The 22,766-nt window shown below is 56.9% G+C and overlaps 12 protein-coding genes across 12 annotated transcripts; 4 read left to right on the top strand and 8 right to left on the bottom strand.

Annotated features, from left to right (window-relative positions):
* Nucleotides 1-122: 122 nt before the first annotated feature.
* B0H18DRAFT_126656 (uncharacterized protein) lies at nt 123-760 on the bottom strand. Its single transcript, XM_048036756.1, has 4 exons — nt 522-760; nt 432-463; nt 188-368; nt 123-138 (listed from the first exon to the last, which is right to left on the bottom strand). Exons 1-3 carry the CDS (start codon nt 635-637, stop codon nt 271-273), a joined length of 246 nt encoding a protein of 81 aa, XP_047886605.1. The 5' UTR covers nt 638-760; the 3' UTR covers nt 123-138; nt 188-270.
* Nucleotides 761-1,783: 1,023 nt separating this feature from the next.
* B0H18DRAFT_1087796 (uncharacterized protein) lies at nt 1,784-3,869 on the bottom strand (the record flags this gene model as incomplete). The annotated part of the gene is given in 11 exon segments (XM_048032206.1): nt 1,784-1,907; nt 1,927-1,968; nt 2,123-2,157; nt 2,182-2,295; nt 2,413-2,689; nt 2,742-2,881; nt 2,918-3,006; nt 3,030-3,090; nt 3,132-3,210; nt 3,643-3,725; nt 3,813-3,869. The coding sequence occupies 11 exon segments, from the start codon at nt 3,867-3,869 to the stop codon at nt 1,784-1,786; spliced, it is 1,101 nt and encodes a 366-aa protein (XP_047886604.1).
* A 6-nt stretch (nt 3,870-3,875) lies between these two features.
* B0H18DRAFT_1045182 (uncharacterized protein) lies at nt 3,876-4,313 on the bottom strand. The gene is made up of 2 exons (XM_048030751.1): nt 4,132-4,313; nt 3,876-4,068 (listed from the first exon to the last, which is right to left on the bottom strand). The coding sequence occupies exons 1-2, from the start codon at nt 4,268-4,270 to the stop codon at nt 4,010-4,012; spliced, it is 198 nt and encodes a 65-aa protein (XP_047886603.1). The 5' UTR covers nt 4,271-4,313; the 3' UTR covers nt 3,876-4,009.
* Nucleotides 4,314-4,400: 87 nt separating this feature from the next.
* On the bottom strand, nt 4,401-7,423 carry B0H18DRAFT_1045178 (uncharacterized protein). Its single transcript, XM_048030750.1, has 6 exons — nt 7,052-7,423; nt 6,818-6,988; nt 6,394-6,748; nt 5,991-6,338; nt 5,516-5,932; nt 4,401-5,471 (listed from the first exon to the last, which is right to left on the bottom strand). Exons 2-6 carry the CDS (start codon nt 6,925-6,927, stop codon nt 4,779-4,781), a joined length of 1,923 nt encoding a protein of 640 aa, XP_047886602.1. The 5' UTR covers nt 6,928-6,988; nt 7,052-7,423; the 3' UTR covers nt 4,401-4,778.
* B0H18DRAFT_126564 (uncharacterized protein) lies at nt 7,187-8,144 on the bottom strand. The gene is made up of 3 exons (XM_048036755.1): nt 7,840-8,144; nt 7,749-7,780; nt 7,187-7,685 (listed from the first exon to the last, which is right to left on the bottom strand). The coding sequence occupies exons 1-3, from the start codon at nt 7,932-7,934 to the stop codon at nt 7,384-7,386; spliced, it is 429 nt and encodes a 142-aa protein (XP_047886601.1). The 5' UTR covers nt 7,935-8,144; the 3' UTR covers nt 7,187-7,383.
* Nucleotides 8,145-9,447: 1,303 nt separating this feature from the next.
* On the top strand, nt 9,448-9,981 carry B0H18DRAFT_1045169 (uncharacterized protein). The gene is made up of 2 exons (XM_048030749.1): nt 9,448-9,832; nt 9,888-9,981. The coding sequence occupies exon 1, from the start codon at nt 9,602-9,604 to the stop codon at nt 9,809-9,811; it is 210 nt and encodes a 69-aa protein (XP_047886600.1). The 5' UTR covers nt 9,448-9,601; the 3' UTR covers nt 9,812-9,832; nt 9,888-9,981.
* On the top strand, nt 9,977-10,921 carry B0H18DRAFT_1125514 (uncharacterized protein; the record flags this gene model as incomplete). The annotated part of the gene is made up of 6 exons (XM_048035034.1): nt 9,977-10,016; nt 10,099-10,169; nt 10,225-10,290; nt 10,343-10,592; nt 10,639-10,840; nt 10,894-10,921. The coding sequence occupies 6 exons, from the start codon at nt 9,977-9,979 to the stop codon at nt 10,919-10,921; spliced, it is 657 nt and encodes a 218-aa protein (XP_047886599.1).
* A 739-nt stretch (nt 10,922-11,660) lies between these two features.
* On the top strand, nt 11,661-12,059 carry B0H18DRAFT_1125513 (uncharacterized protein; the record flags this gene model as incomplete). Its single annotated transcript, XM_048035033.1, has 2 exons — nt 11,661-11,989; nt 12,050-12,059. The coding sequence occupies 2 exons, from the start codon at nt 11,661-11,663 to the stop codon at nt 12,057-12,059; spliced, it is 339 nt and encodes a 112-aa protein (XP_047886598.1).
* A 108-nt stretch (nt 12,060-12,167) lies between these two features.
* On the bottom strand, nt 12,168-14,760 carry B0H18DRAFT_126529 (uncharacterized protein). Its single transcript, XM_048036754.1, has 2 exons — nt 13,996-14,760; nt 12,168-13,938 (listed from the first exon to the last, which is right to left on the bottom strand). Exons 1-2 carry the CDS (start codon nt 14,293-14,295, stop codon nt 12,304-12,306), a joined length of 1,935 nt encoding a protein of 644 aa, XP_047886597.1. The 5' UTR covers nt 14,296-14,760; the 3' UTR covers nt 12,168-12,303.
* A 701-nt stretch (nt 14,761-15,461) lies between these two features.
* B0H18DRAFT_1097137 (uncharacterized protein) lies at nt 15,462-18,066 on the bottom strand (the record flags this gene model as incomplete). Its single annotated transcript, XM_048032474.1, has 10 exons — nt 15,462-15,822; nt 15,894-16,012; nt 16,034-16,295; nt 16,349-16,467; nt 16,527-16,564; nt 16,620-16,808; nt 17,090-17,591; nt 17,647-17,712; nt 17,772-17,944; nt 17,988-18,066. 10 exons carry the CDS (start codon nt 18,064-18,066, stop codon nt 15,813-15,815), a joined length of 1,557 nt encoding a protein of 518 aa, XP_047886596.1. The 3' UTR covers nt 15,462-15,812.
* Nucleotides 18,067-19,012: 946 nt separating this feature from the next.
* On the top strand, nt 19,013-20,713 carry B0H18DRAFT_1045155 (uncharacterized protein). The gene is made up of 3 exons (XM_048030748.1): nt 19,013-19,270; nt 20,033-20,438; nt 20,492-20,713. The coding sequence occupies exons 1-3, from the start codon at nt 19,085-19,087 to the stop codon at nt 20,587-20,589; spliced, it is 690 nt and encodes a 229-aa protein (XP_047886595.1). The 5' UTR covers nt 19,013-19,084; the 3' UTR covers nt 20,590-20,713.
* On the bottom strand, nt 20,653-22,654 carry B0H18DRAFT_1045148 (uncharacterized protein; the record flags this gene model as incomplete). Its single annotated transcript, XM_048030747.1, has 8 exons — nt 22,518-22,654; nt 22,330-22,476; nt 22,035-22,278; nt 21,842-21,982; nt 21,607-21,694; nt 21,150-21,551; nt 20,880-21,088; nt 20,653-20,821 (listed from the first exon to the last, which is right to left on the bottom strand). Coding segments are annotated over exons 1-6 (1,094 nt in total), but the record flags the coding sequence as incomplete, so codon positions are not given.
* Between the last annotated feature and the right edge of the window lie 112 nt (nt 22,655-22,766).

Raw genomic sequence — 22,766 nt, 5'->3', positions numbered from 1 at the left:
TGTCGGATGGTTTTCCTGGGTAGCTGCGCGCAGCGAAGCCACCGCTGGATGAGAAGCGCCTTGATGCCTGTTCAGTTGGCCTCCAACGCCTCCAGCTGGTGCGAACCTGTGCGACTCGTTGATAGATCGGTGTTCATGCTGCAACAACATGAGCTGACAGGACGACAGAATCGCATGCGGTGCTTACTTTGCATCAGTACAACGCACCAATTAGGCACGATTGCTCGACGGGCACGTTATCAGCCCGGTCGACTCAGGATCGCTGGCGGTTCAGGCTCGTAGACATCCATGGTCTCTCCTGAGGTCCAACGAAACGCCACTGGCCGTGCCGCATACCCTTCGTCCTCGTAGCGGCAAGCGGTCTCGCTCTGCAAATGGTTCGACACGTGTCGTCAGCTTCAACATGACATCAGCGAGCGAGAACGACGAACTTCGCAGTTGACACGACGAGCAGGGTCGCTTCCTGCAGAGCGAGGATCGGTAAGCGAGGGCGGCGAAGAGAAGCTGACGCAGCGACACACCTATCGCACTTGAGCTTGTTCTTGCGGCAGGGCCCGCAGTTCAGCACCCTACGGGCGCGCTGGGCCGCCTTGCTGCCGCCGTTCTGTAGTGAGTTCCCGTTGCCGTCGTCAGACATGGCGTTGGCGAGGATGTAGTGGTAAAGAGAAGAGGACTTCGCGCCGGGACCGAGAAGTACGAGGGGTGTCACAGACAGTGGGCGGCTTCTAGTCCGCCTGTTGCACAGCGCCTGCACAGCTTAGTGGGTGAAGACGCAGGAGCGGTGTACGCTGGCGAGGTTAATGGCCGGATGCGGTGGCCACACTAGCTCGAGGTGAGGTGACTCGAGGCAGAGGCAGCTCTCGTAGGGGACGACGCCACACGAGATGGGAGGAAGTGAGAGAGCTGCGCGCCTGGGCCGACTGGGGATTAATAGTATATTTGTAAGCCCGACTAAAGCCTCCCTAGACTACTATATTAAGCTTCCGCGCACCCAAGCACGCTCCCCGCGGACGGTCCCCAGCCAACATCGCGATTGCAAGAACTCTTTATCCTCCCGATCCCGTTACAGTACCCCTGCCTCGATATGCCTCCGCCGCCTGCCGCAGCCACTCATACCGCACCCTCAACGACCGGCCGCACCTCCGCTGCACGGCCGGGCAGGGAGGAGGCCGGGTTATTGCCATTCCAGCCGAACTCTATTGTGCATCGTAAGCCTTAAGTCGGGCGCTTGATCGGTGTGGCAAGCCTGAGCAACGCGTGGTGCGCTTACGGCGCTTACGGGCTTCCGCGAGTGACACACGTTGCAGCTGCCGCCGCTTGCCAGTCCGGCATTGTATGTGTGCAAGTTCGAAGCTGGCCACACCAGCATCGCCTGCAAATGACCGCGGGTGTGGACAACTCTCATTTACAAGTCTCCCAGAAGTATTACTGACAACACCAGCCATAACCGCACCCATCGTACCACAGTTCGAACTCTCACCACACATCCACAGAGCCGTAGAAAGCACGCTCGACAGTCCAGACGAGTCTCGCTCACCCGATCCTCATTCGGATCACACAACAACAATGGCGGGGGCATCCAACTCTTGAGGTCACATCAGGGATTCACCGATGTCGATGAGGCCTGAGGCACCAACGCCAGACGCGGATCTCCCATGTCAATGCACCCGGCGGCACGATGCACGTCCTTTGCGTAGCATCAGCCCTGGCGGAAGGCACAGCTGTGACAGCGAGGTGCCATGGGGCTCTATGGGACTGAAGTGTAGGTCGCGGCCCGTCTGCATCAGAGCTTCGTCAATAACAAACCTACGACCACAACCGCGATCATGCTTGAGGGCGTCACGACGCAGTAACTCCAGAACACCGTTCGGCTCAGCAGGCGCTCGAACGCGTCCACCCGAGGCAGTCTGCGTTATCTGCGCGGACGGCGAAGTGAGCAGCAGGACGTGGTGCACGACGACGACCGGGCTGGGAGGGGGACCGGCACGGCACGGCGAATAAAGAAGCGCACGGCGGGCATCGCGCGAAGCAGGCAGGGGCCACAGAAGTGGGACGATGGTTATGAAGAAGGCGGCGGTTAGCGGCGAACGTCCATAATAAGATAAGCTCGAGCCACACTCACTCTTCGAAGACCGGCTGCCAGTTCTCCTTCGTCGCCTACATGAACAGCGGCAGCAGCACGGCCGGCGCGAGGATCCATCGCGACAGCACCGCGATGCCGACTATCTTGCTCCCTCCCGGCCGTCGTTCCCCGTTCCCCGTCTCTCCTCTAGAGCGCCTTCGTCCCCGTAAGTCCTTATCAAAAGAAATTCCGAGAGGACCGGGTCCTGGAAGTGCGCGCTGAATTTGAGCCCGCGAGGCGCGTTGGCGCTGGCTTGCAAACAGGCAGGCGCGCGTGCCCGTCACCGCCACGGTGGCTGGCGTGTAAAAGTACGCGCCCTGCACGACGAGCGTCAGTGGGATCGAGCAATCGCCCGCCATGTCCAGCGCGCCTCGGATGCACTCAATATGTGCGAGTGTCCGCTGGAGCGGGGAGATACACGCGAACACGAGGGCGGCCAGCGCTGCCCAAAATGGCATCTTCATGCGTTCACAGAAGACCTTCCACAGTTCGCGAAGACGATTGCCCAAGCGTCGACGGTGCGACTGCCATATCGAAGACGTAGGCGCCGGGCGAGCGGGAGATTGGCTGCATTGTCGTCGGACTCCTCGTCGCGGGGTGACGCATTGGGCTCGTCAACGTTGCAGGGGCACATAGTTTGAGGAAGAAGTCTGTCCTGCCTCTGTCATTGGTTATGGCCACCGGCGTGTCATCCGAGCCGCCTTCTGGCGGCGGCTCAGCAGAGTCTGAGTAGACCGTTTCCACAGGCTCCGCGACCGGCTTGTGGACAGGCTCCGACGAAGTTTCTCCGGCGACTTCGGGATCCGCTTTGGACAGAAGACGTACCCCGTAACTCCAACGGACCTGCGAGAGAATCGTGGCTCTCAGCACAGGAAACACGGCTTCTGCGCGGACGGAGATTACATACCATCATCCCAAGCCCCGGATGGAGGTCGAGGTACATATGTCAGCGCCCGGCCAAGCATCTCCTCGCCACTATCGCCCGCGCCCCACTTCAAATCTCTGGGACGGTAATCACCAGGCTTTGCATGAGGGCTATGGGCAGCGTGTTTGAATTCATGAACATTCCTGCGGCCGTTGCGAAGGCCCTGTGGCACCATGACAAGCAGGATGTCAATTGTACGCCACATGCATCAAATGTAAGGATTGCAGATAGAAACCGTCAGTCATTCGGGATATGAGCGGCGATGTAGAGCCAAGTGGACGTACCTCTGGATTTCTCTGAGCAACCATCCCAAGAACTGTGCGAAAGTTATCGAAGCGACGGTCGTTAGGGCGAATAAAATGGATATAATTCATAGCTCGCGCAGTTTCGCCGGTAGTCAAAGGATGAGTATTGGAAGAACACACTTGTGTCTGCGAGGTACCGCGCTCACTTGGTGAGAGGAAGAACACTGCTTTGGAGAGCAACAGCGCCGGCGTGAAGAATGATACGTTGACACGATTGATTTGCTGGCAAGCATATGGTCGTCAGCGCCTGCCGTCGAAATCGGTCTTTGTCAGAGTGACACTGGAGTGACCGACCTTGTGTTGGTTTGTCTAAGATGCCCTTTCGCGCCAGGATGTACCCAGCTGAACAGACCAGCACGACTTCAAAAATAGCCTGCCGTCAGCGCGTTAGCTGCAACACCCCTGTCTAGCTTTGCATGGAAGTAGAGAGGACTATGTAGTAATACGAACGTGCACTCACATCATGGACTGTGAGCAACAGCGGTCCAAACGGTGTCCCCGAGTCCGTCGCATCCATTAATGCCTGGTTGGCCTGGCTTGGCAACTTAGCTCGCAGAGCGTAAATGGGGGGATCGCGCCGGCCGCCGTTAACGCGTTAATCTGAAGAGGTCATGAGGCTGATGGGGCTATGTTTTCCAGCAGTCGCTAGTCAGTACTTCAGTCTGCATCCGTTCTGGCAAAAGAAGACGCGACGAGCGACGCATTCGAGTGAGTACCTGCTGTCACGGTGGCGTGTGGCGCATGAGTCAGATCTCGAGCAAGGACTGTTCCGAACCTACTTAGGAAGAACTCGCCAACTTGACTCGGAAGTAATATTCTCCATTCATGGCTCTTGAGCCGGAGTGAGCCAAGACGTGCTCGATGCGGCGATGCTCTCCTAAATGCCATCTTCGCCGAGACTGCGTTCGATAGGAACATATACTCCGCTGCTATGCGGGATTTCTCGTACCTTTGGGTTCAACGGATGTCACTGACACCCAAGCAAGCACCAGTGACTGGAGTCGTCCTGCGAATCAGACACGGTGATTTTCTGTCGCATACCATGAAAGCCGCATCTTGAGATGGTCTACTGCAAGCGACATGACCACTGGCACGAATGAGTCTACTCTCCGACTCTCATGAATCCGTTGTTCCACAGGAGCGGAGCGATAGTGTCTCGTGTTGTATCTCCTAGTGATGTGTACATACAATGAGTGACTGCGATGAGTTATATCTTACATTGTTGTCCCAGATGGCAGAGTCAGAAAAAGTATTCCGGGGCCATTGCATCCACTCGCGGCTACATAGCCAATATAGTAGGCTCCCAGAGCCACTGTAGATCCCAGCGACAGCGACAGCGCAAGCTATGACCCGCCATAGCCACAGTAGGCGCGGACGCGCGCCGAAATAGCAGCCAATGGATGTTACGTTCAAGTCGGCTGACATCTTATGATGAACTTCGCTGGGAGAGAAACGTTGCGGCCACTTCCGTTTGGAAGGGGCCACACATGAAGTGGGCCGGCGTGTGCGAGGCCTTCACCTTCGCCATCAAACGGAGCAGCTCCGATGCGCATTGTCTCGCGACATCCAAGCTCGTCGGCAAGAGGATCCAGGGACGGTGGAGCGTGAAGCGGAGGGAGTTGTACATGAAGCGCAAGATCGTGCCCTGGACAGCGGGACGGCGAACAACTGGGTGTAGGCTGGCGAGGCCGTCGATCAATTCTTGACCTTCCTGGAGCATTTCATGAGGGAGCTCGGCGAACCAGTCAGTCAACAGCTTATCCTTCTGCTGCAGGACCGACCAGGTGACCTGGAGTTTCGCCGTCGCCTCGTCCAAGGTCGCTGCGGAGATGTGCATGAGCTTGAAGAGGGCGAAGTGCGGCAGAAAGAGCCTGTCCGAGCCGAAGGGGTTCGGATTCTCCGCAGGCAGCTGGACGTCAAAGTGATCAGAGCCGTTGTGGTTAAGCCGGCCAAGACAGAAGGCCTGCCAGCGCTCGATGAGTATAAGGTTCCACCACGCCCAGCGGCGACGTTCAGCCAGCTCGACCGGCAAGACGTTCTGAGGATCGCAGTGCAGGCCCATAGCGGTAGCGATAGTGAGCAGCTCGCCGCACATAATGCAGACCTCCTCAAGGCGCGTCTCGAAGACAATGAGATAGTGGTCTGCGCCAAAAGGAGCTCGACAAACTCGAGCGTGTGTGTCGGCGTGATCTCGCGGTGACGCTCGAGAAGATCGCGGGACAACTTAAAGCAAGTGTTTCCCAATTCGATTGCACTGCCGCGGAGGGCGGAGAAGAGTTTGTGACGACTCAGAGGGAGATATTGGATAGCGATGGCGATAACGACACAAACAGTGGCGAGCTCGACGCGGGTCATAGACTGGCCGTTTCTGAACCGCCACCACGCATCGCGAATGGTTGGTTCATGGACGAAGCGGTAGATCCAGTTGCAGCATTCGAAATAATGGTTGATGAGGTACTCCACGGTGTTGTGGTCCGGGAGCTGGGCGACAATATCTGCGTCATGGTGACGCACGTCGAGAACGGGGACATGGTTCGACAAAAAGCCCGGAAGGCCCTGTGAAGGTCGCCCGCCGACGAACTACAGCAAGTAGAGATACCCTAAGCAAACTGCAGACCACAGAGACCTCATGACATACCTGGTTCACGGCGAACACATTGCTGGTAGGGCCCAAGAACATACCAGACGTGTTTTGCATCGCCTGAGACCCGGTAGTTGCTGCCCCCGCCTCCTTCTCTGCATCCGTGGGTCTGTGTGAGCGGAACCACGAGCTCCACTCATGTTCCAAGTCGGAGATCACCTCCAGTATGGATGGTCTTGTGGAAGGAACTCCGTTCCAGCACTTCCCCATGATACACCAGATGGTGTCAGATAGCCCAAGACGCGCAGCGTCGGGCGGACGCTGAGGTCGTGCACCATTGACGATCTTGTTTATAATGGCCCCGTCGTGCCAACTGCTCTGGTACGGCATTTCTCCCGTGAATATCTACTTGGCTCTATATTAAACCGACCAGATGGTAGCATGATATGTTACAACGTACCTCCCACATCACCATGGAGTATGTGTATACATCGCTCTCTCTAGATGGTTTCGCAACTTCTTCCCCAAGAAATCGTTCGGGGTCGTGGATCTCCGGAGCCATATAGCGAAGCGTGGAGTGGAAGTCGCATGGCTGAGTGACCGTATTGAGTGTAGTAGAGGTTTCGTATACGATAGTAGAGACCCCAAAATCCGTAAGACAAGCAGAGTTGTGCTCGTCTATCAGGATGTTTGCCTTCTCTCTGATGAGTGCACATATGCTGATATGATATAATACGTACACCTTTGAGGTCTCCATGGATAATGCCAACACTGTCTGAATGAAGGTATGCGAGTCCACGGGCAACATCCAGGAGCTGATCACAATCACATGACATAATCAGCGATGCAGAGCGGTAAATATTGGGGTTGTAGATAAAATTCACCAAACGCGGGCGGCTCTCTTCTGGATATTCGCCCAAAAAGTCGATGATATGCCCGTGCGACATCCATTTACATACCATACTGACCTTGAAGTGTTCAGTATCGACTCCATAAAAGGGTGTGATATTCGGATGTGCAAGACGCCTCCAGATCGTCGCCTCCTTGGCAATTCTCTGGGAATGACGATGAGTTGTCTGAGGGCAGTCGTCCTGGCACAACATAGACACCAGACGTACCTTCAATAACTGAACGGAGTCACGGCTGGAAGTTTTCATAGCCTTGATCCCGACAACCTGCCCCTTCCACTGTCCCATGTAGATGTCTGCAAACCCACCACTTGCATGTGGCTCGGGTCTGCCTGTCTCGTCAAACGTCGACGGACTCAGAACAACCGAACCCCTTGGCAGGATCAATGAATCCGGGACGTGGCCATGCTGTGCACACAATTTGCGAAGTGCATGGAATACCGTGGTGTATTGGCGGGACTGGGGAGAAACTCGTTCCAATACCTGTGTGGATCACAAGCGGCGTAAATTTATAGGATATTTGTGAATTGCACAGAGACACCTTAAGAGTCACTCACCGCATCCAGGAGATTCACAATCATTTCGTGATGACCCTCTGCGCAGTTTTTCACGGCCCGGATACCTTGCTCCGTAGACATCGCCGCCTGTAGGACCTTCAAGGTGCCCTGTATCTCACCAGTCGTAGCGCCGAATTCCGCAAGGGACGCATCAGCCTTCACTAGTGACTGAACGAGGTTCTGGCATGCTTCGCTGCGTGCATAATCTTGAAGTGATCGCTTAGGCGGATCGACGCCGTCGCCGTCATATCCCTTGTCACCCTTGTATAGGCAATATTTCGCTGTATCTGCAAATGGTCCGACGTGTCGTCAGCTTCAATATGAAACATCAGCAGGCAAGATTGACGAACATGCCACCTGACACGGCGTGCAGGGCTGCTTCCTGCAAAGCGATGACTCGATGAGTGAGGGCGGCGAAGAAAATCTGGCGTAACGACGCACCTATCGCATTTGATCTTGAGCATGCGGCAGGGCTTGCAGCTGAACATCCTACGGCCGCCGTTCTGTTGTGGGCTCCCATGGCCGTAGCCCGACATGGCGTTGGCGAGGATGTGTTGATATAGAGAAGAGGACCTCGCGCCGGGACCGATAAGTATGAGGGGTAGTCTTGGACAGTCCACAAGCTGGACAGCTTCTGATGGTTCGCCTGTTGCACGGCGCCCGCGCAGCTGGATGGTCGAATAGGCAGGAGCGATGTAGGATGGTGAGGTTGACGGCCGGATGCAGTGGACACACTAGCTCTCGTCGGAGGCGACCCAAGGCAGGGCAGCTCGTCCAGACGAGATAAGAGGGGGTGAAGCAGGGTGAACTTGAATGGAAAGGAAGAGCTGCGCGTCTCGGACGGCTGGGCGGTTCCATATGTAAACCTGACCAAAGCCGCCGTGCATGACCTGTAGTACTCTGCTGAGCTTCCACGCAAGCACGCACCCCGCGGACTATCCCCAGCCAGCATCGCGATGATTGCGAGAACCCATCATCCCTCCCAATCCTGTGACCCAGTCACGGCTGAGGGCATGAGGCTGGTGGGAAACGCCAGCACCTATTCTGGCACAGACTCAGAGGAACATAAGCATGTCCCTAAGTACTTGGAGTGGAGGAAAGTCACGGTAGCGGACGCAGAGCGGACGGGCCGCCGTCCTTAACGGTTGCCAGTCTCGATCTCGATCATTGCCCGATCAGGAACTACTGTACCGTTTCGACCTCTAGTTCACGGGGTGTGACCTGTGACCAATGAACTAACGAAATACCTAGTTCATAGGGCCCTGTGAACTGTGACAATTACCATAAACGGTAATTTGGCGCCCGTAGGGCGCCGGAAGCGCCGAGAAGGATAGAAAAAGTGCTCCCCGGAACGGCTTGTGACCTGTGACATTGAACTAAAACCCTAGTTCAGAGGGGGGTGCGACCTGTGACTGAACTTGAGGTCGAAATGGTACAGTATACTCAGGCGCTAAGGGACGAAGCCTTTGGCAAACAGCGCCAATCAAGTTACTTACCTACATGCTCCGTCGCCGCCGCGTGTGCCAACCCCGAGTTACCCCTCAAACATGGCCGAGGACCCAATCAAATGAGCTCAAGCACGAAAAAGACCTTTGTCCCAGAATTCTACCCCACATTAGAAGCAGTCACATACAGACATCACATCAGGTATTGCATTTCCAACGGCGTGGATTGGGTGAATACAGCTTCTGATACCCATACTATTATATAGTCGCTATAATGACAGTACACTGCGCGATCGTGACGCAAACAGTCCACCCCGGGACTCACTTGAATGCACTCCGTCCTGACAGAACATAGTAGAGTACGATGGGCCGCTCAATGGTAGCACGACTTGCCGCATCCCTGCCACGGTACCCGGCTGAACGGTTGGATGTAGCATTGATATAGCGTCGTGTAGATGAGATGGGTCGAACCTAATCACTACAACGACGAATCACGACGTGCACTATGGCTGATATTCGATTGCAAGACAACACCGTGTCTCGTACGTCAGTACAAACGTCTACCCTTTCTTCATGCAGTGTAAGTAACGATAGGAGATGATGAGAACCATACACCCTCATAAAGCGTACGTTAACAGTCGCGACACCAGTGCATGTGTGGCTTTGCCTACGCGAATGTCTTATCTTCCAACCACAGTTGAACCACAGTCATCCTGACTGCACCGCAATCATGCGGCGGTCACGGTGCGCCGCCGGCGATGCACGGTTATCGTGGATTTCGCCATACACTTCCTGCAAACGGAAGCCTGATAATCATTGCTACCGTGGGCGAAAATCTGGTGTATATAGGTCTGCAGTTTGCAGTTCGGTACGTGATCTCGTGCCAGCCAGTGCCAGGCCTGGGGCTTAACTTATATATCCTCAGCGTGTTCGATGCTTGTGCTCAGTGTTTCGCCTTCCGCCTTTGATCGCTTGCATGCTGCCTTGCCGTAGGTCCACACAGGATTTCTCCATTCCATACACCGCCTCAATCCCGCCCTCAAGTGACAGCAACGGACCCTGCTAACCAGCTGAGCACACCCAGGTGATACATGCACCCGTTCACAGAAAACCTAGAGTGGGTTGTCTACGCCATGGCAGAGGACAACGACCCCACAGACAAGGACTCGCCGCGTACGCTCATTGAGCTGCTCTGAGCGCAGCCATCCGCGAGAAGCCGGAGTGGTGGGTGAAATTCTGGGACGAGAACGTGCAGGCGAAGTGGAGAATGATGTCAAGGAACTGCAGAAGGATCTGTGTCGCAGTATACAGCTCACGGACAACATGGTACGTCTGATTTCGGAGGTCATTCGCGCGAGGACGGGTGAAGGGAGCGTCATAGATCAAGTACATCATGAGTGAGGTCGAGGCCTATGCTGCCCTTCGTGACCCAGAGACAGGCACCGAGGTCGGCCCCATAATCCCATTATACAATGCACTTTTCTCATTTCCATTCACAGGCTGGTCCGTATGAGCGGATTTGGAAGTCTGATCAGCTCATTCCCGCCTCCCTCAAAGCAGACCTCGTCTCAGCAATCGCCCCGCTCGAGTCTGTCCCAGACTCCGAGAAGGACTGGCATCCAGGATCCGACGGCAAAGCGCTCGATCTCGCGCACCCCTCGCTGTACCCCATCGTCTACGAGCATACCACCGCTTGCGGCGCTCAGGAGCCCCCCAGCCCTGCGCAACGGATATCATCCCTATGTACAGGTCAGAGCGGTTCCAATGGCTGCCTTCGGAGTTTCATGTCGAGGAGGCGCCGTCCGCTTGGTCTCGCCATACGTCAACAGCATCCACCCGGAAGATCATGAGGCGCTCACAACGATCATCCCGAAAGTGTTGGAGAAGGCCGTGCAAATGTTCGAGAGGATGCTCTCCGACCTCGCGAGGGAGACACAGCTCCCCACACGGCTAGACCTCCAGGGGCACAAGTTCCCGCAATGCGTCTGGGTCCGGAAGTGAGTTCCTTTTGCTTCATTATCCTCGACTGTGCCCGCTCACGCTCATCTAGATTGAGCCCACAATGGACCCCGAGATAAACTCACGCTATTTTAGAATACACGGCAATCCTTGGCGGAGGACCGCAGACACTGGGAAGCGGAGAAGGCTCAGTTCAAGTTCTGGAGGCAGCACACGCGACGAATCGCAGGATGAGCAGTGACAGGAGCCGCCGTTCCCGCCTTTTGTGCACGTTCCGTACCAGTTAGCACGAAGAGTTTTGGGACAACGCACCGGCGGAGCACCGCTGGCCGGAGAGCAAGCCGAGCTATGCGGATGGTCTCGATTGCGTGAAGACGGTAGACTTGCGAGGGAGGACACTGCAGGTGATCGTGTAGTTGGTGAATATCGTTCTGACACCTGAGATGCCTGAGTGCGGAGGGGGACGTGGCACGTCGAGGGTAAGTCGGGCATGCTCGGTATACCACATTCGCTGCTGAAGCCTTCTATACGAAAACAGGGATGGACAACGAAGCTATCGTCTCCACGTTCACCTATGTGCACGAAGATATCTACGGCCCTGCGGCATTCTGTGTGTTGACTAACATTGCACTCAGTACTACGATACAGAAAACATCACCGAATCAACGCTGTCCTTCCGCAACGCCGTCCGCGAGCCCCGCTATCACGGCTAATGGGAACACTATTGCATGGGCCACCTCTACGGGATGTCAGCGTACGTCTTCCAGCCCACCTCCCTCCACAGCCAACTGACGAGCTCCTCCTAAGAAACGAAAGGTGTGCGCAAAACGTCGGCAACGTCACTACCAACCAAGACCGATGCATCGCATTCCCGAACCTCTACCAGCACGTCGTCTCGCCGTTCCGCCTCCCACGAAGCCGGGACATCGCAAGATCCTAGTCTTCTTCCTCGTCGACCCGAACATGATCACCATCCCGTCCGCATCTACAGTGGCTCCTAAGCAGGAACTGTGGATCCGCTGGCTGTGGTGCAGGCTTCTGAAGGCAGTACACAAGATGATCTGGGAGCTACTGGACCCGATTACGGAAAGGCAGGCGAGGAAGTATCGGGAGGAGCTGACGAACGAACGAACGCTGGCCGCGAGGGCGGTCGACAAAACAAGGTTCGGGCAGTTCTTCAACCTGTGGTGCGTGGGCCTCTGTCATCAGTGGCATGTATTGGCCTTCTGACATCCCTTGTCCTTTAGCGAACACTGATGCGTGGGGTGTCCGCCAAGACGTGTAGATTTGACTAGCACTCAGATGGTGCTGAGCCCACAAGAGGCGCATGTGTATGCAAGGCCATGGTGCCGCTGCCAAACGCCATCGTCCATGGAGGATTCCAGGGGCGACACAAGACGAACTGTATTCCCAATAACAGCAAGACTTGCGCTCAATTGAGCCGCGACCATTCTCGGGCAATCCACGAAGCCAAAGCAGCCCTGCCAACGCCGAGCGGTCATCACGCCGTCCAAACGTCGGAGGAGACCCCGCGCAGATTGAACCTCTTTTCCGCTGCATCCCGCGCGCCCGCCACTTTTCGCGTATCTGTGGCCCAATGCGCACGTCCAGGTCCGGGCAAGAACATGATCTGCGCCGCGCATCCGCCACAGAACGAGAGGCACAAAACGGGGACTCGCCCGCGGACCCACAGGCACGCGCTCAAAGCACTCAAGCGCCTCCGTCCCCGATTACACTCTGTCCATCCCGGACAGAAGCACAAATGTACTGAGATCGCGAGAGTACGATCGCGAGTCCAGGCCACGGCGTCACTGGCACGACTCAAGGGAAGCAGCGCTTCCCTCCCCTGCCTCAGACCCCGGGCCGAGTCGGTCGACGGCGGGGCCTCGCGCCGCAAACGTTGCAGCTCGCCCAGCAGCCTCGCCAAAAACTCGGGATAGTCCTCGCTCTCCCCGGGCATGCTGATCCGCGGGAAGAGCGCGAACAGCCATTGCGCGACCTCCGCCGCGTCGAAGTCTTCCATGCGCCGGTCGGGGTCGCCGACCTCGAAGGTGCGCAGGCGGTGCGGCACGACAGGAAGGCGGAGCTGCTCCGCGGAGGCGATCGTGATCGAGGGGAGCTCGAGTGCGCGGAGGGCCGGACACGCGCGCGCGAGGACGACGAGCGAGTGCAGGGTGGGGACGACATCGGCGCGGTTTACGGCGAGGGCGAGCGAGACGATGTCGGGCCAGGCGGAGGCGAGCGTCTCGACGTCGTCGTCGCCGAGTATGAACCCGCCGGGCTGCCAGCGGCTCACGGAGAGCGTGCGCAGGCGACGTTGCGGGAGGAGCGGTGCGAGCAGCCCGGTGAGCGGGACGCTAGTGGGGACGTCGTCGTCGACGGACACGTTGTCGGCGGCGAGGTGGAACGAGTCGAGGAGGGGGAACTTGGAGATGGCCTGGATGCACTCTGTGCATTCTTGGTAGGTCGCTTTGTTGGAGGCGTCCGAGATGCGCACTGCACGGACGTGGGTGGACGACACGGTGTCGAGGATGGTGGGCATTTGGCACATCGGTCCGGAGAGCGATAGCCTCTGCAGGCTAGCCAAGCCAGCACCAGACGGGTCGCAGTTTGTGCGCTCGAAGGACATGTCCAGCTCGTGCAGACTATCCAGGGAGACCAGGGTGCGGAGCGATCGCGGACTAAGCACGACGTCATGGACGTGCAGTCGCCGGAGGCGATTGCACGCAACGAGCGGGGAAAGCGAAGAGATGCGACCCAGGCCGGTGATGGTGAGCTGCTGGAGCTCTGGCGCATTCGAACATACCGTACTCAGACAGAACTGTACGGCATAGTCCCGCAGCTTGCGTGCGATGGCGGGCGACTCTTCCGTGTCGAGTCCGTACCAAGTCTCGCCGCAGAACTCGAGCTTGGCCTCCTCGAGCGTCGGTGTCACTAGCGACAGCAGGCCGGTGTCGAGATTCGATCTGACCGTATGCGTCAGACACCGCAGACGCGGGAAGAGGGCCTTGTCTGCGTTGCGGCGAGCGAGGTGCAGCAGCATGGACGCTTCGAACGTCCCGAAGCCAGACGAGCGGATGACGCGAACTCTTCTGGCATAGTGCCGGAAGCGCATCCACTCGTTCTCAGAGATAAGCTGGGCGAAGTGCTGTGTGAGAGTGGGACTTGTGCTGAGATCCAAGGGATTACTCACCGATACGTCCTGACCCCCCGCAAGTCCGCCCACCGCTGTGCCGTCCCCGTCAAAGTCGTGAGACTCGGTCAAGAGTTGCATGACGGGAAGTAGGTCGTCGAGCTCCCTCCAGAGCGCATCGAGCGCGTGCTCCGAGAAGGCCTTGCACACCCGGGCGATGTTGGTGAGGTCATGTCTCGCGTTGTGTCTGATCTCTTCCTCCTCGGGCGAGAGGTCGCCGCGGAGGAGTGGGGGCGTGAGCCAGGTGAAGACCTCATGCAGGACGTCGTTGTGCTGGAGGGCACGGTGGCAGTGGGACATGGAGGAAGGACGCAAGGTTCAGGCCATGAATAGCTGCAGTAAGCGAGGAAACCAAGTATATAGTTGTGTCCGACGGATTCCGCGGACATGTCCAGTCATTCGCGCAGCCCCCGTTGTCCCGTCACAGACCTTCCAGATCTATGCATGCGACGTTCTGAAGCTGGGAGACGTGTCCGCCGACGGCGACTCGGGCGAGCTTGGCGAATGGTCGCAGACGAGCGGACGGAACGTCGCAGGGGCCGACTCTTCGGTTCCACTGTGCGTTGGCCCCGCGACTGCACGTGCCCCCGTTGAGCCGTTGAGCGCTTGAGCGGTCCCCGAGGCCTCGTCCTCCCAACCAACCAACTGCACACAGTACCTCAACATCTGACATATACTACAACACCTCCCCAAGAGACTACGAATGTATACCATCAACAGGATTTCCGGACGACTTGTTTGCTTGTGGCGGTTATTTTAGAAATGTGCAAGTTATCATCATTTGATCACCATCATCTTCCCAATTCCGGGAATATCGGACTGCTTCCCGCGCGCGAGCATTCCTATCGGTCATTGACGGTAAGTAAGTACAGGTAGTACCAACTGTGTTCATGTCTAGTCTCTCCGACGACTCACGCTCGCCCTCAACACCTCACACTTGGCGGCGTGTAGCTCTGTCTGTCCTTACCCGACTCTCTCATGGCTCGACTCCATTCCCCCATAACCACCTTAGAGTACTGACTCACCCTGATGGCGCCTGCCTTAGCGAGCCTGGGCGACATGTCGCTGTCGCAGCGTACGCGGCAGAGGGCGCGGTGGTAGTCGCCCCGGTTGCTTCGGGCGTGTGAGGTATTTTATCTGAGCCGCTAATGGTGCTGAACTCGACCGCTGTACGATTCCGTGCAGCGTTCACAAAGTCTACTTGAATATATACGGCAATTTAAAGGAGTAACACTGCACTGTGGCGAATTATCACAAATGCCCTTGGCGGTATGCGGCACATGTACCGTTTGTCTGCTCAATACCATCTGCCATATGCTTCAGCTCACCGTCGCAGTGTTACAATGCGTTGAAGGTTTCTGACAGGGAGAGCGACCTCGTACGCATCAGAGTGAACACAGTCCTGGGTGCTCATACAACATGATGTTCAACGGCCTACTTATCGTGATGCGTTGACCCTCACTTAGGTCCTCTCCACTGGACAGCAACAGACGACGGTAACGCGGTCTGCGGAGTCTGCGACTCGTCAGGTATGTAGCGCCAGACCAGAATCAGATTCAAGTACTGTGTCGATTCGGTCGGTGCCTTGAGTTACGACAGCTGTAGTGGAATGCTGAATGCTTCAGGTCCGTCGTGGCGGCCTCAGCCTCACCGGATACACCACCAGCCTGCTCGTCCTTGCCCACTTCCTTAAGCACCGCGTGCACCCCGCGGACGCCGCTACCCCAGTCCTCGCGCTCTCCCCCTCCGAGTATGACAGTTCTGACCGGCTGCAGACAAGGCTGCAGACTCCACCATCTCGGCAAACACCTCACGCATCAGTGTTCACTGAAGACAAGCACAACAACGAAGTCAGAAGGGCGGCGCATCCATATCGCTGAAGATAGAAGCCCACGCACCACAGGTTGAAGAACAGTGCGAACCTGTCCCTGCCCCACGCCTTCTCGGTCTGCGATCGTTCCTTCATCAGCTCCTCCCGATACTTCCTCGCCTGGGTCTCCGTAATCGGGTCCAACCACTCCCAGATCATCTCGTGCACCTCATTCGGAAGCCGCCACCACAGTTCTGACCCCTCCGCTGCGCGGCGGATCCTCCGCTCTTGCTGAGGAGCCACCGTCGACGCGGACGGGATGGTGATGTTCGGGTCGACGAGGAAGAACACGAGGATCTTGCGATGCCCCGGCTTCGTGGGGTCGGCGAGGCGGAACGGCGAGACGAGGTGCTGGTATAGGTTCGGGAACGCGATGCATCTGTCCTGCTTGGTGGTGACGTAGCCGACGTTTTGTGCGCACAACTGGTCTCTGGAGAGGGGCTTGTTAGCCGGCTGTGGAGGGAGGCGGGCTGGAAGACGTACGCTGACATATCGTAGAGACCGCGCATGCAGTAATAGTCGCATTGGCCGTGATAGCGGGGCTCGTTGACGGCGTTGCGGAAGGACAGCGTCGATTCGGTGAGGTTTTCTGCATCGTAGTACTGGGTGCGATGTTAGTCAACATGCAGGATGTCGCAGGGCTATAGCTATCCTCACGCACATAGATGAACGTGGAGACGATCGCTTCGTTGTCCATCCCTGTATTTCATAGGAATCAGCAGGGAATGTGGTACGCCATGCCAACCCGACTTACCCTCGACGTGCCACGCGCCTCCTCCGTACTCAGGCTTCTCAGGCGTTAGCACAATATTCGCCAGCTTCACGATCACCTGCAGCGTCCTCCCTCGCAGATCTTTCGTCTTCTTCACGCAGTCCAGGCTATCCGTATAGCTCGGCTTGCTCTCCGGCCAGCGGTGCTCCACTGGCGCTTTGTCCAAAAACTCTTCATGCCACATATCACAGTACGGGACGTGCACAAAAGGCGGGAACGGTGGCTCCTGCCACTGCCTGTCCTCGCTGGAACGATTGGCCAGCCATGCCGCGTGCGCTTCCTCTACGAACTGGGCCTTCTCCGCTTCCCACCGTCTGCGGTCCTCGTTCACAAGCCGCTCGGCCTCGTCGTAGTAACTACCATCGAAATCCCATTCATAGTTGTGCTCGGTCTAAATGAGGGTTAGCGGGCATGGTCGAGGTTGATGAAGTAGAAGGAACTGACTTCCGGACCGCCTGGCCAGACACACTGCGGGAACTTGTGCCCCTGGAGGTCCAGGCGTGTAGGGAGCTGTGTCTCCCTCGCGAGGTCGGAGAGCACCCTCTCGAACATTGGCACGGCCTTCTCCAACATTTTCGGGATCATCGCTGTGAGCGCCTCGTGATCTTCCGGGTGGATATTGTTAATGTAGGGCGAGACCAAGCAGACGGAGCCATCCTCCTCGACACGAAAGTCCGAAGGTAGCCATTGGAACCGCTCTGACCTATACATAGGGATGATATCCGTTGCGCGGGGCTGCAGGGGCTCCTGAGCACCGTGAGCTGTGGTATGCCCGTAGACGACAGGGTACAGCGAGGGGTGCACGAGATCGAGCACTTTGCCGTCGGATCCTGGATGCCAGTCCTTCTCGGAGTCAGGGACGGATTCGAGCGGGGCGATCGCTGAGACGAGGTCGGCTTTGAGGGAGGCGGGAATGAGCTCATCAGACTGCCAGATCCGCTCATAGGGACCAGCCTGCCAATCGGACATGAGCAGGGGGACACTGTATAGCGAGTTTATGTCGACCGACCTCGATGCCTGTCTCTGGGTCTCGAAGCGCAGCATAAGCTTCGAGCTCGCCCATGATGTAGTTGATCTATGATATCGTCTTCACCCCTTCTTCCTTGAACGACCTCGGTAAACCGTAAGACGCACCATGTTGTCCGTGAGCTGCAGACAGCGGCGCAGATCCTTCTGCTGTTCCCTGATCTCGTTTCTCCACTTCGCCTGCACGTTCTCGTCCCGGAACTTCACCCACCATTCTGGCTTCTCGCGAATGGCCGCGCTCAGGCGCACATGCGCAGCTCGATGAGCGTACGCGGCGTGTCCTTGTCTGTAGGGTCATCGTCCTCCATGGTGTAGTAATCCCACTCTGGTTTTCTGTGAACGGGTGCATGTATCGCTTGGTCGTCTGGTTAGCAGTGGGTCCGTCGTTGTCGCTTGAGGCCATGGTCAAAGCGGTTGTACGAATGAGAAGATCTTTGTAGACCTACAGCAAGGCAGGATGGAAGCGATCAGATACAGGGGGAATACGCTCAGCACAAGCATCGGACACGCTGAGACTATATATCATTGTATCATAGTGTAAGCCCATCACGACTGGCACTGGCCACGAGATTACGTACCGAAATGCAGACGTACACCAGATTTGCGCCCACGGCAACACTGATAATCAGGCTTCCGGTTCCAAGAACTGTACGGCTCGTCTGGAGACAGCCACGATAACCGTGCATCGCCTGCGCACCGCCGCATCATTGCGGTGACCGTGCTGCAGTCAGAATGACCGCGTTTTGGATGAGAAGACTGACGCGTGGACAGAGCCGGCTTCTTGAAAATCACCCATGGAGTGTTACTTAGCGGCCCTCGTCAACTCCTTACAGTCAGGATATCAAGAAGAGGTCCAAGATGGACGCCTGTACTGACTGGACACGGTGTAGTACTGCAATTGAGTATCGTGTCATAGTAGACGTACGTTGTGACTCGACTCATCTCGCCCAAACACCATGGTAGGAATGCGGCCATTCGCGCCGTTGCCGACCTGTCCATCGAAGTTATGTTCTGTCATACGGAGTCCCTAGGTGCACAATTTGTGCCACGACCGTGGAGTGTATCATGCTGTACCGTGTAGTGTGCATCATTATAGTGACTATGGGTATCAGAAACTCGACTCACCCAAAGGACGCCGTGAAGGATGCACTGCTAGGTGCGATGCCTGCATGTAACTGTCCACAATACTAACAAATGAGAATTTTCAGTGTCGAAGGTCTTCTCCGACAGCTTGAGCTCATATCGCGACGAACGCGTAACTCTGATCGAGGCCACATGTGAAGGAGATGCGGAGTCTCACGCCACAGAAGGTGATTGGTGCTGTTTACCAAAGGCTTCGTCCCGTTCCTAATCGGGATCGGGATTGGTACGCACAGTCTAACTTGATACAGTATCCGGTCCCGCGCATACCAACCGCGTTCATGTCTGCTCTCCCCGACGACTCAGGTTCGCCCTCAACACCTCCCACTTGGCGCCGTGCAGCTCTGTCTGTCCTCACCCGGGTCTCTCATGGCTCGACTCCGTTCATTACCACCTTTGTGCTAATTCATCTGACGGCGCCCGCCCTAGCGAGCCTGGGCGGCACGTCGCTGTCCTCGCAGGTGATGGTACGTGTCAAAACGCTAAATACACGCGGTCCATTCAATGCGCGAGAGCTCCCTGAAATGGGCCCTCGAGGCACCATATGCCCGCCGTCGCAATGTCACGATATGGAAGGTTTCTGGCGGGGCGAGCGATCGCGTCCGCATCAGCATTGAATACAATCTGGGTGCTCATACAATCGACGTTGTAAAGGCCTACTTATCGCGATGCGTCTCACTTAGGGCCTCTGCATCGTCAACGCTGGATAGCAACAGGCGACGGTAGCGCGGTCTACGCTCCTGCCATCGGACAGCCTGGGACCTGTCAGGTAGCGACAGACTAGAATCATATTCAATTATCGATTCAGTCGGTGCCTTGAGATACGACAGCTGTGGTGGAATGCTGAATGCTTCAGGTCCGTCGTGACGGCCATGCGATTGGCAGCTCGTTTGAATTGATTAGATGCACCACCGCAGTCTGCTTTTGAAGTTAGATCGACCTCGTCTAGTGCGTCTTCCGACGCTCTACAGGGCTATCAAGCAATCATTCATGCTTGTATTGCTATGTCGAGGTCGCACCTAGCGTCGGTTCTCCACGGATTCCTTGATCCTGCGACGTCGGCCAAGTATCGTGACCCGTCCAATGTCTGATACCTTTCGGCCCGGCTGCACTCGGGCCAACGCTGTGAACTGTACAAATGTCCACGGCCCAGAGTCGCATCCAACATAACACCCTTTGATGATGACACCTACTTTGCAAGCAGCCTGCTAACCCACACCCTCCTGCAGCTCCTCGGCCGAGAATACTACCAAACGCCCCTCGGCGAGAAATACCTCGTCCTCCTCCCGCTCCTCGTCCACCCGCTCTCGAGCCTGTCCAAGCGGTTCCTCGCACCCCGGCCCGCGCGCCGCCCCACGAGCGCACTCAGCCTCACCGGGTACGCTGCTGGCCTGCTCGTCCTCGGCCACTTCCTCACGCACCGCGTGCACCCCGCCGACGCCGCGGCGCCCGTTCTCGCGCTTTCGCCCGCAGAGCTCGACTACGAATACGTCAAGTACGCGCTCCATGCGTGGCCGTGGCGCGCGGGTCTTGGGTACTTCGCACTCACGGCCGTCGTCGCGACGCACGCGGCAGAGGGCGTGAGGGTGCTGTGGAATACGTGGGCGAGGGACGTGTTGGGTCGGTGGAAGGGTGGTGTGGGCGGACGGCCGGCATGGTGGCTGCCGTCGTCATCCCGGTTGCTTCAGGCATATGGGTTATCTCGTCGGAGCCACTAATGGTGCTGAGCTCGACCGCTGTACGGTTCCGCGCGGCGTTCACGAAATCTATTTTGTACCGGTTATAGACAAGGTCGTCCAGACGGTGGCGATTCTCAATACAACTTTCTCGGGTCGTCGGACAGTGGACTGTTTGCAGCTAACCGTTCTGGCTCAACACTTGTCAGGTGCACACACCTATCAACAGCATGCTAACATACATGATTCACTGACGAACTCGAGCGGCGAAAGCAGAAGACATTTGACAAGATACAACCTGACTACGAAGTTGACAGACGCTATAAGTCGGTCGGTCGTCCGCTGCGATCGTGCCATGTTCAATGTCTGCATGATCATTGCGGAGCAGAATCTCACAAACCGATTGTAGGGCTCAGATCCTGCGTCCTATAATATTTGCAGCGAGGCTGTCTAGTTTGAGCACTCGGATCAGATGTATTGGATTAGACAGATGAGGGAGCATTGCAAAGGATTGTGCAGCCGCGACCGATTCCAAACCCCTCCGAGTCCTCGCATCGAACTACACAGTTTCTGCACCTCGTCCGTTACATTCGAGCTCCTCAGTGTTCACTAGGGACACGGCATCAGCACGTCAGCCTACGCACTGCAGCTGACCACGAAGCCTACGCACCAGAGGTTGAACGAGCGCCCGAACCGCTGTTCTTCAACAGTCTGGACGTTCAGTGTCCGCTCCTTCATCAGCTCCTCCCGGTATTTCTTCGCCTGTTCCTCCGTCATCGGATCGAGCCGCTCCCAGATCATCTCATGCAACTCGACTGGGAGCCTCCGCCACAGATCCTTGCTCTCCGCTGCGCGGCGAATCCACGCCTCCTGCTGCGGACCCACCGTTGTCGCAGACGGAATGGTGATGTTCGGGTCGACGAGGAAGAAGACGAGGATCTTGCGATGCCCCGGCTTGGTTGGGTCAATGAGGCGGAACGGCGAGACAAGGTGCTGATAGAGGTTCGGGAAGGCGATGCACCGATCCTGCTTGGTGGTGACTTGCCCGACGACTTGTACGCACTGCTCGAAACTAGACAGCGAATTCAAATTTAGCAGTGTTTCGGGTGGCATACCAGACAGCTTACTGTATGATCCCGTAGAGATGACGCATACAGTAGATGTCGTTTTGCTCGTGGTAACGCGGCTCGTTCACGGCGTTGCGGAAGGAGTCGACTCTGTGATGTTTTCCGTATCATAGTACTGGATGCATCGTGAGTGTGAAGGGAATCCATAGAGTCGTAATGACTCACATAGATGAATGTCGATACTATCGCCTCGTTGTCCATTCCTGCATTGCACGGAGTCAGGTCAGTTCCACACTGATATGCAATTGAATTGTTCGATGGCGCGACTTGCCTTCGACGTGCCATGTCCCGCCTCCGTATACAGGCTTCTCAGGTGTTAGGACAATGTTAGCGAGCTTCACAATCACTTGGAGCGTCTTCCCCGTAAGTTCACAGTCTTCTTCACGCCGTCAAGGCCGCCGCTATAGCTGGGCTTGCTATCCGGCCACTGGTGTCCGCCGCTGCATCCAGGTACTCTTGCTCGAATCGTCCGTAATGGTCGACCTCCTGGTAATCGGGGTATGGCGGGGCTCGCCAACCGTCTACGCTGGAGTGAGTGTCCAGGAAGGCTTTGCGGCTGTCTTCGTAAAACTTCTCTTCGTCCGCTTCCCATCGTTTGCGGTCCTCCGCCTGCAGCCGGGTGTGTTCCGTCATGTAGCCACTGTAAGTCTCCTCATCTGGGCCGGGTTCGTACTGGTGGAGTGAGCTTATGTTGGACATGTCAAGAAAGCACGCATGACGTACTTCATCTGGCCAGACGCACTGCGGGAACTTGTGCCCCTGGAGGTCCAGGCGCGTGGGGACTTGCGTCTCCCTCGCAAGGTCAGACAATACCCGCTCATACATCAGCACGGCCTTCTCCATCACTTTCGGGATGATGTCCGTGAGTGCCTTGTGATCGTCTGGGTGTATGTGTTGATGTATGGTGAGACCAAGCGGACAGTGCCATCCTCCTCGACATGAAACTCCGAAGGCAGCCATTGGAACCGCTCTGACCTGAACATAGGGATGACATTCGTTGCGCGGGGTAGGAGGGGCTCCTGAGCGCCGCGTGCTGCGGTACGCCCGTAGACGACGGGGTACAGCGAGGGGTGCACGAGATCGAGCACTTTGCCGTCGGATCCTGGATGCCAGTCCTTCTCGGAGTCAGGGACAGAGTCGAGAAGGCGATTGCTGAGACG

The sequence above is a fragment of the Fomitopsis serialis genome (genome assembly GCF_022376445.1).
Source record: "Fomitopsis serialis strain Sig1Antser10 chromosome Unknown B0H18scaffold_157, whole genome shotgun sequence".
In the NCBI taxonomy this organism is placed as follows: domain Eukaryota; kingdom Fungi; phylum Basidiomycota; class Agaricomycetes; order Polyporales; family Fomitopsidaceae; genus Fomitopsis; species Fomitopsis serialis.
The sequence above is the reverse complement of the archived record's forward strand: the minus strand, read 5'-3'. Positions and strand labels throughout refer to the sequence as shown.

Bases quoted from the DNA above. Each gene is read 5' to 3' on its own strand.
- B0H18DRAFT_126656 (XM_048036756.1), bottom strand. From the start codon at position 637: ATGTCTGACGACGGCAACGGGAACTCACTACAGAACGGCGGCAGCAAG. The intron at 464-521 runs GTGTGTCGCTGC...CTCGCTCTGCAG, and splicing joins AACAAGCTCAAGTGCGATAG to GAAGCGACCCTGCTCGTCGT. The intron at 369-431 runs GTTCGTCGTTCT...AACCATTTGCAG, and splicing joins CTCGTCGTGTCAACTGCGAA to AGCGAGACCGCTTGCCGCTA.
- B0H18DRAFT_1045182 (XM_048030751.1), bottom strand. From the start codon at position 4,270: ATGTTCCTATCGAACGCAGTCTCGGCGAAGATGGCATTTAGGAGAGCA. The intron at 4,069-4,131 runs GTAGGTTCGGAA...CCGTGACAGCAG, and splicing joins AGTTGGCGAGTTCTTCCTAA to GTACTCACTCGAATGCGTCG.
- B0H18DRAFT_1045178 (XM_048030750.1), bottom strand. From the start codon at position 6,927: ATGGAGTCGATACTGAACACTTCAAGGTCAGTATGGTATGTAAATGGA. The intron at 6,749-6,817 runs GTGAATTTTATC...GATTGTGATCAG, and splicing joins AAGAGAGCCGCCCGCGTTTG to CTCCTGGATGTTGCCCGTGG. The intron at 6,339-6,393 runs GTACGTTGTAAC...AGAGCCAAGTAG, and splicing joins ACTCCATGGTGATGTGGGAG to ATATTCACGGGAGAAATGCC.
- B0H18DRAFT_126564 (XM_048036755.1), bottom strand. From the start codon at position 7,934: ATGTCGGGCTACGGCCATGGGAGCCCACAACAGAACGGCGGCCGTAGG. The intron at 7,781-7,839 runs GTGCGTCGTTAC...ATCGCTTTGCAG, and splicing joins CTCAAGATCAAATGCGATAG to GAAGCAGCCCTGCACGCCGT. The intron at 7,686-7,748 runs GTTCGTCAATCT...GACCATTTGCAG, and splicing joins CACGCCGTGTCAGGTGGCAT to ATACAGCGAAATATTGCCTA.
- B0H18DRAFT_1045169 (XM_048030749.1), top strand. From the start codon at position 9,602: ATGCACGGTTATCGTGGATTTCGCCATACACTTCCTGCAAACGGAAGC.
- B0H18DRAFT_126529 (XM_048036754.1), bottom strand. From the start codon at position 14,295: ATGTCCCACTGCCACCGTGCCCTCCAGCACAACGACGTCCTGCATGAG. The intron at 13,939-13,995 runs GTGAGTAATCCC...CACTTCGCCCAG, and splicing joins CGGGGGGTCAGGACGTATCG to CTTATCTCTGAGAACGAGTG.
- B0H18DRAFT_1045155 (XM_048030748.1), top strand. From the start codon at position 19,085: ATGTCTGCTCTCCCCGACGACTCAGGTTCGCCCTCAACACCTCCCACT. The intron at 19,271-20,032 runs GTACGTGTCAAA...ACCCTCCTGCAG, and splicing joins CGCTGTCCTCGCAGGTGATG to CTCCTCGGCCGAGAATACTA. The intron at 20,439-20,491 runs GTGTGGGCGGAC...CGGTTGCTTCAG, and splicing joins GTTGGGTCGGTGGAAGGGTG to GCATATGGGTTATCTCGTCG.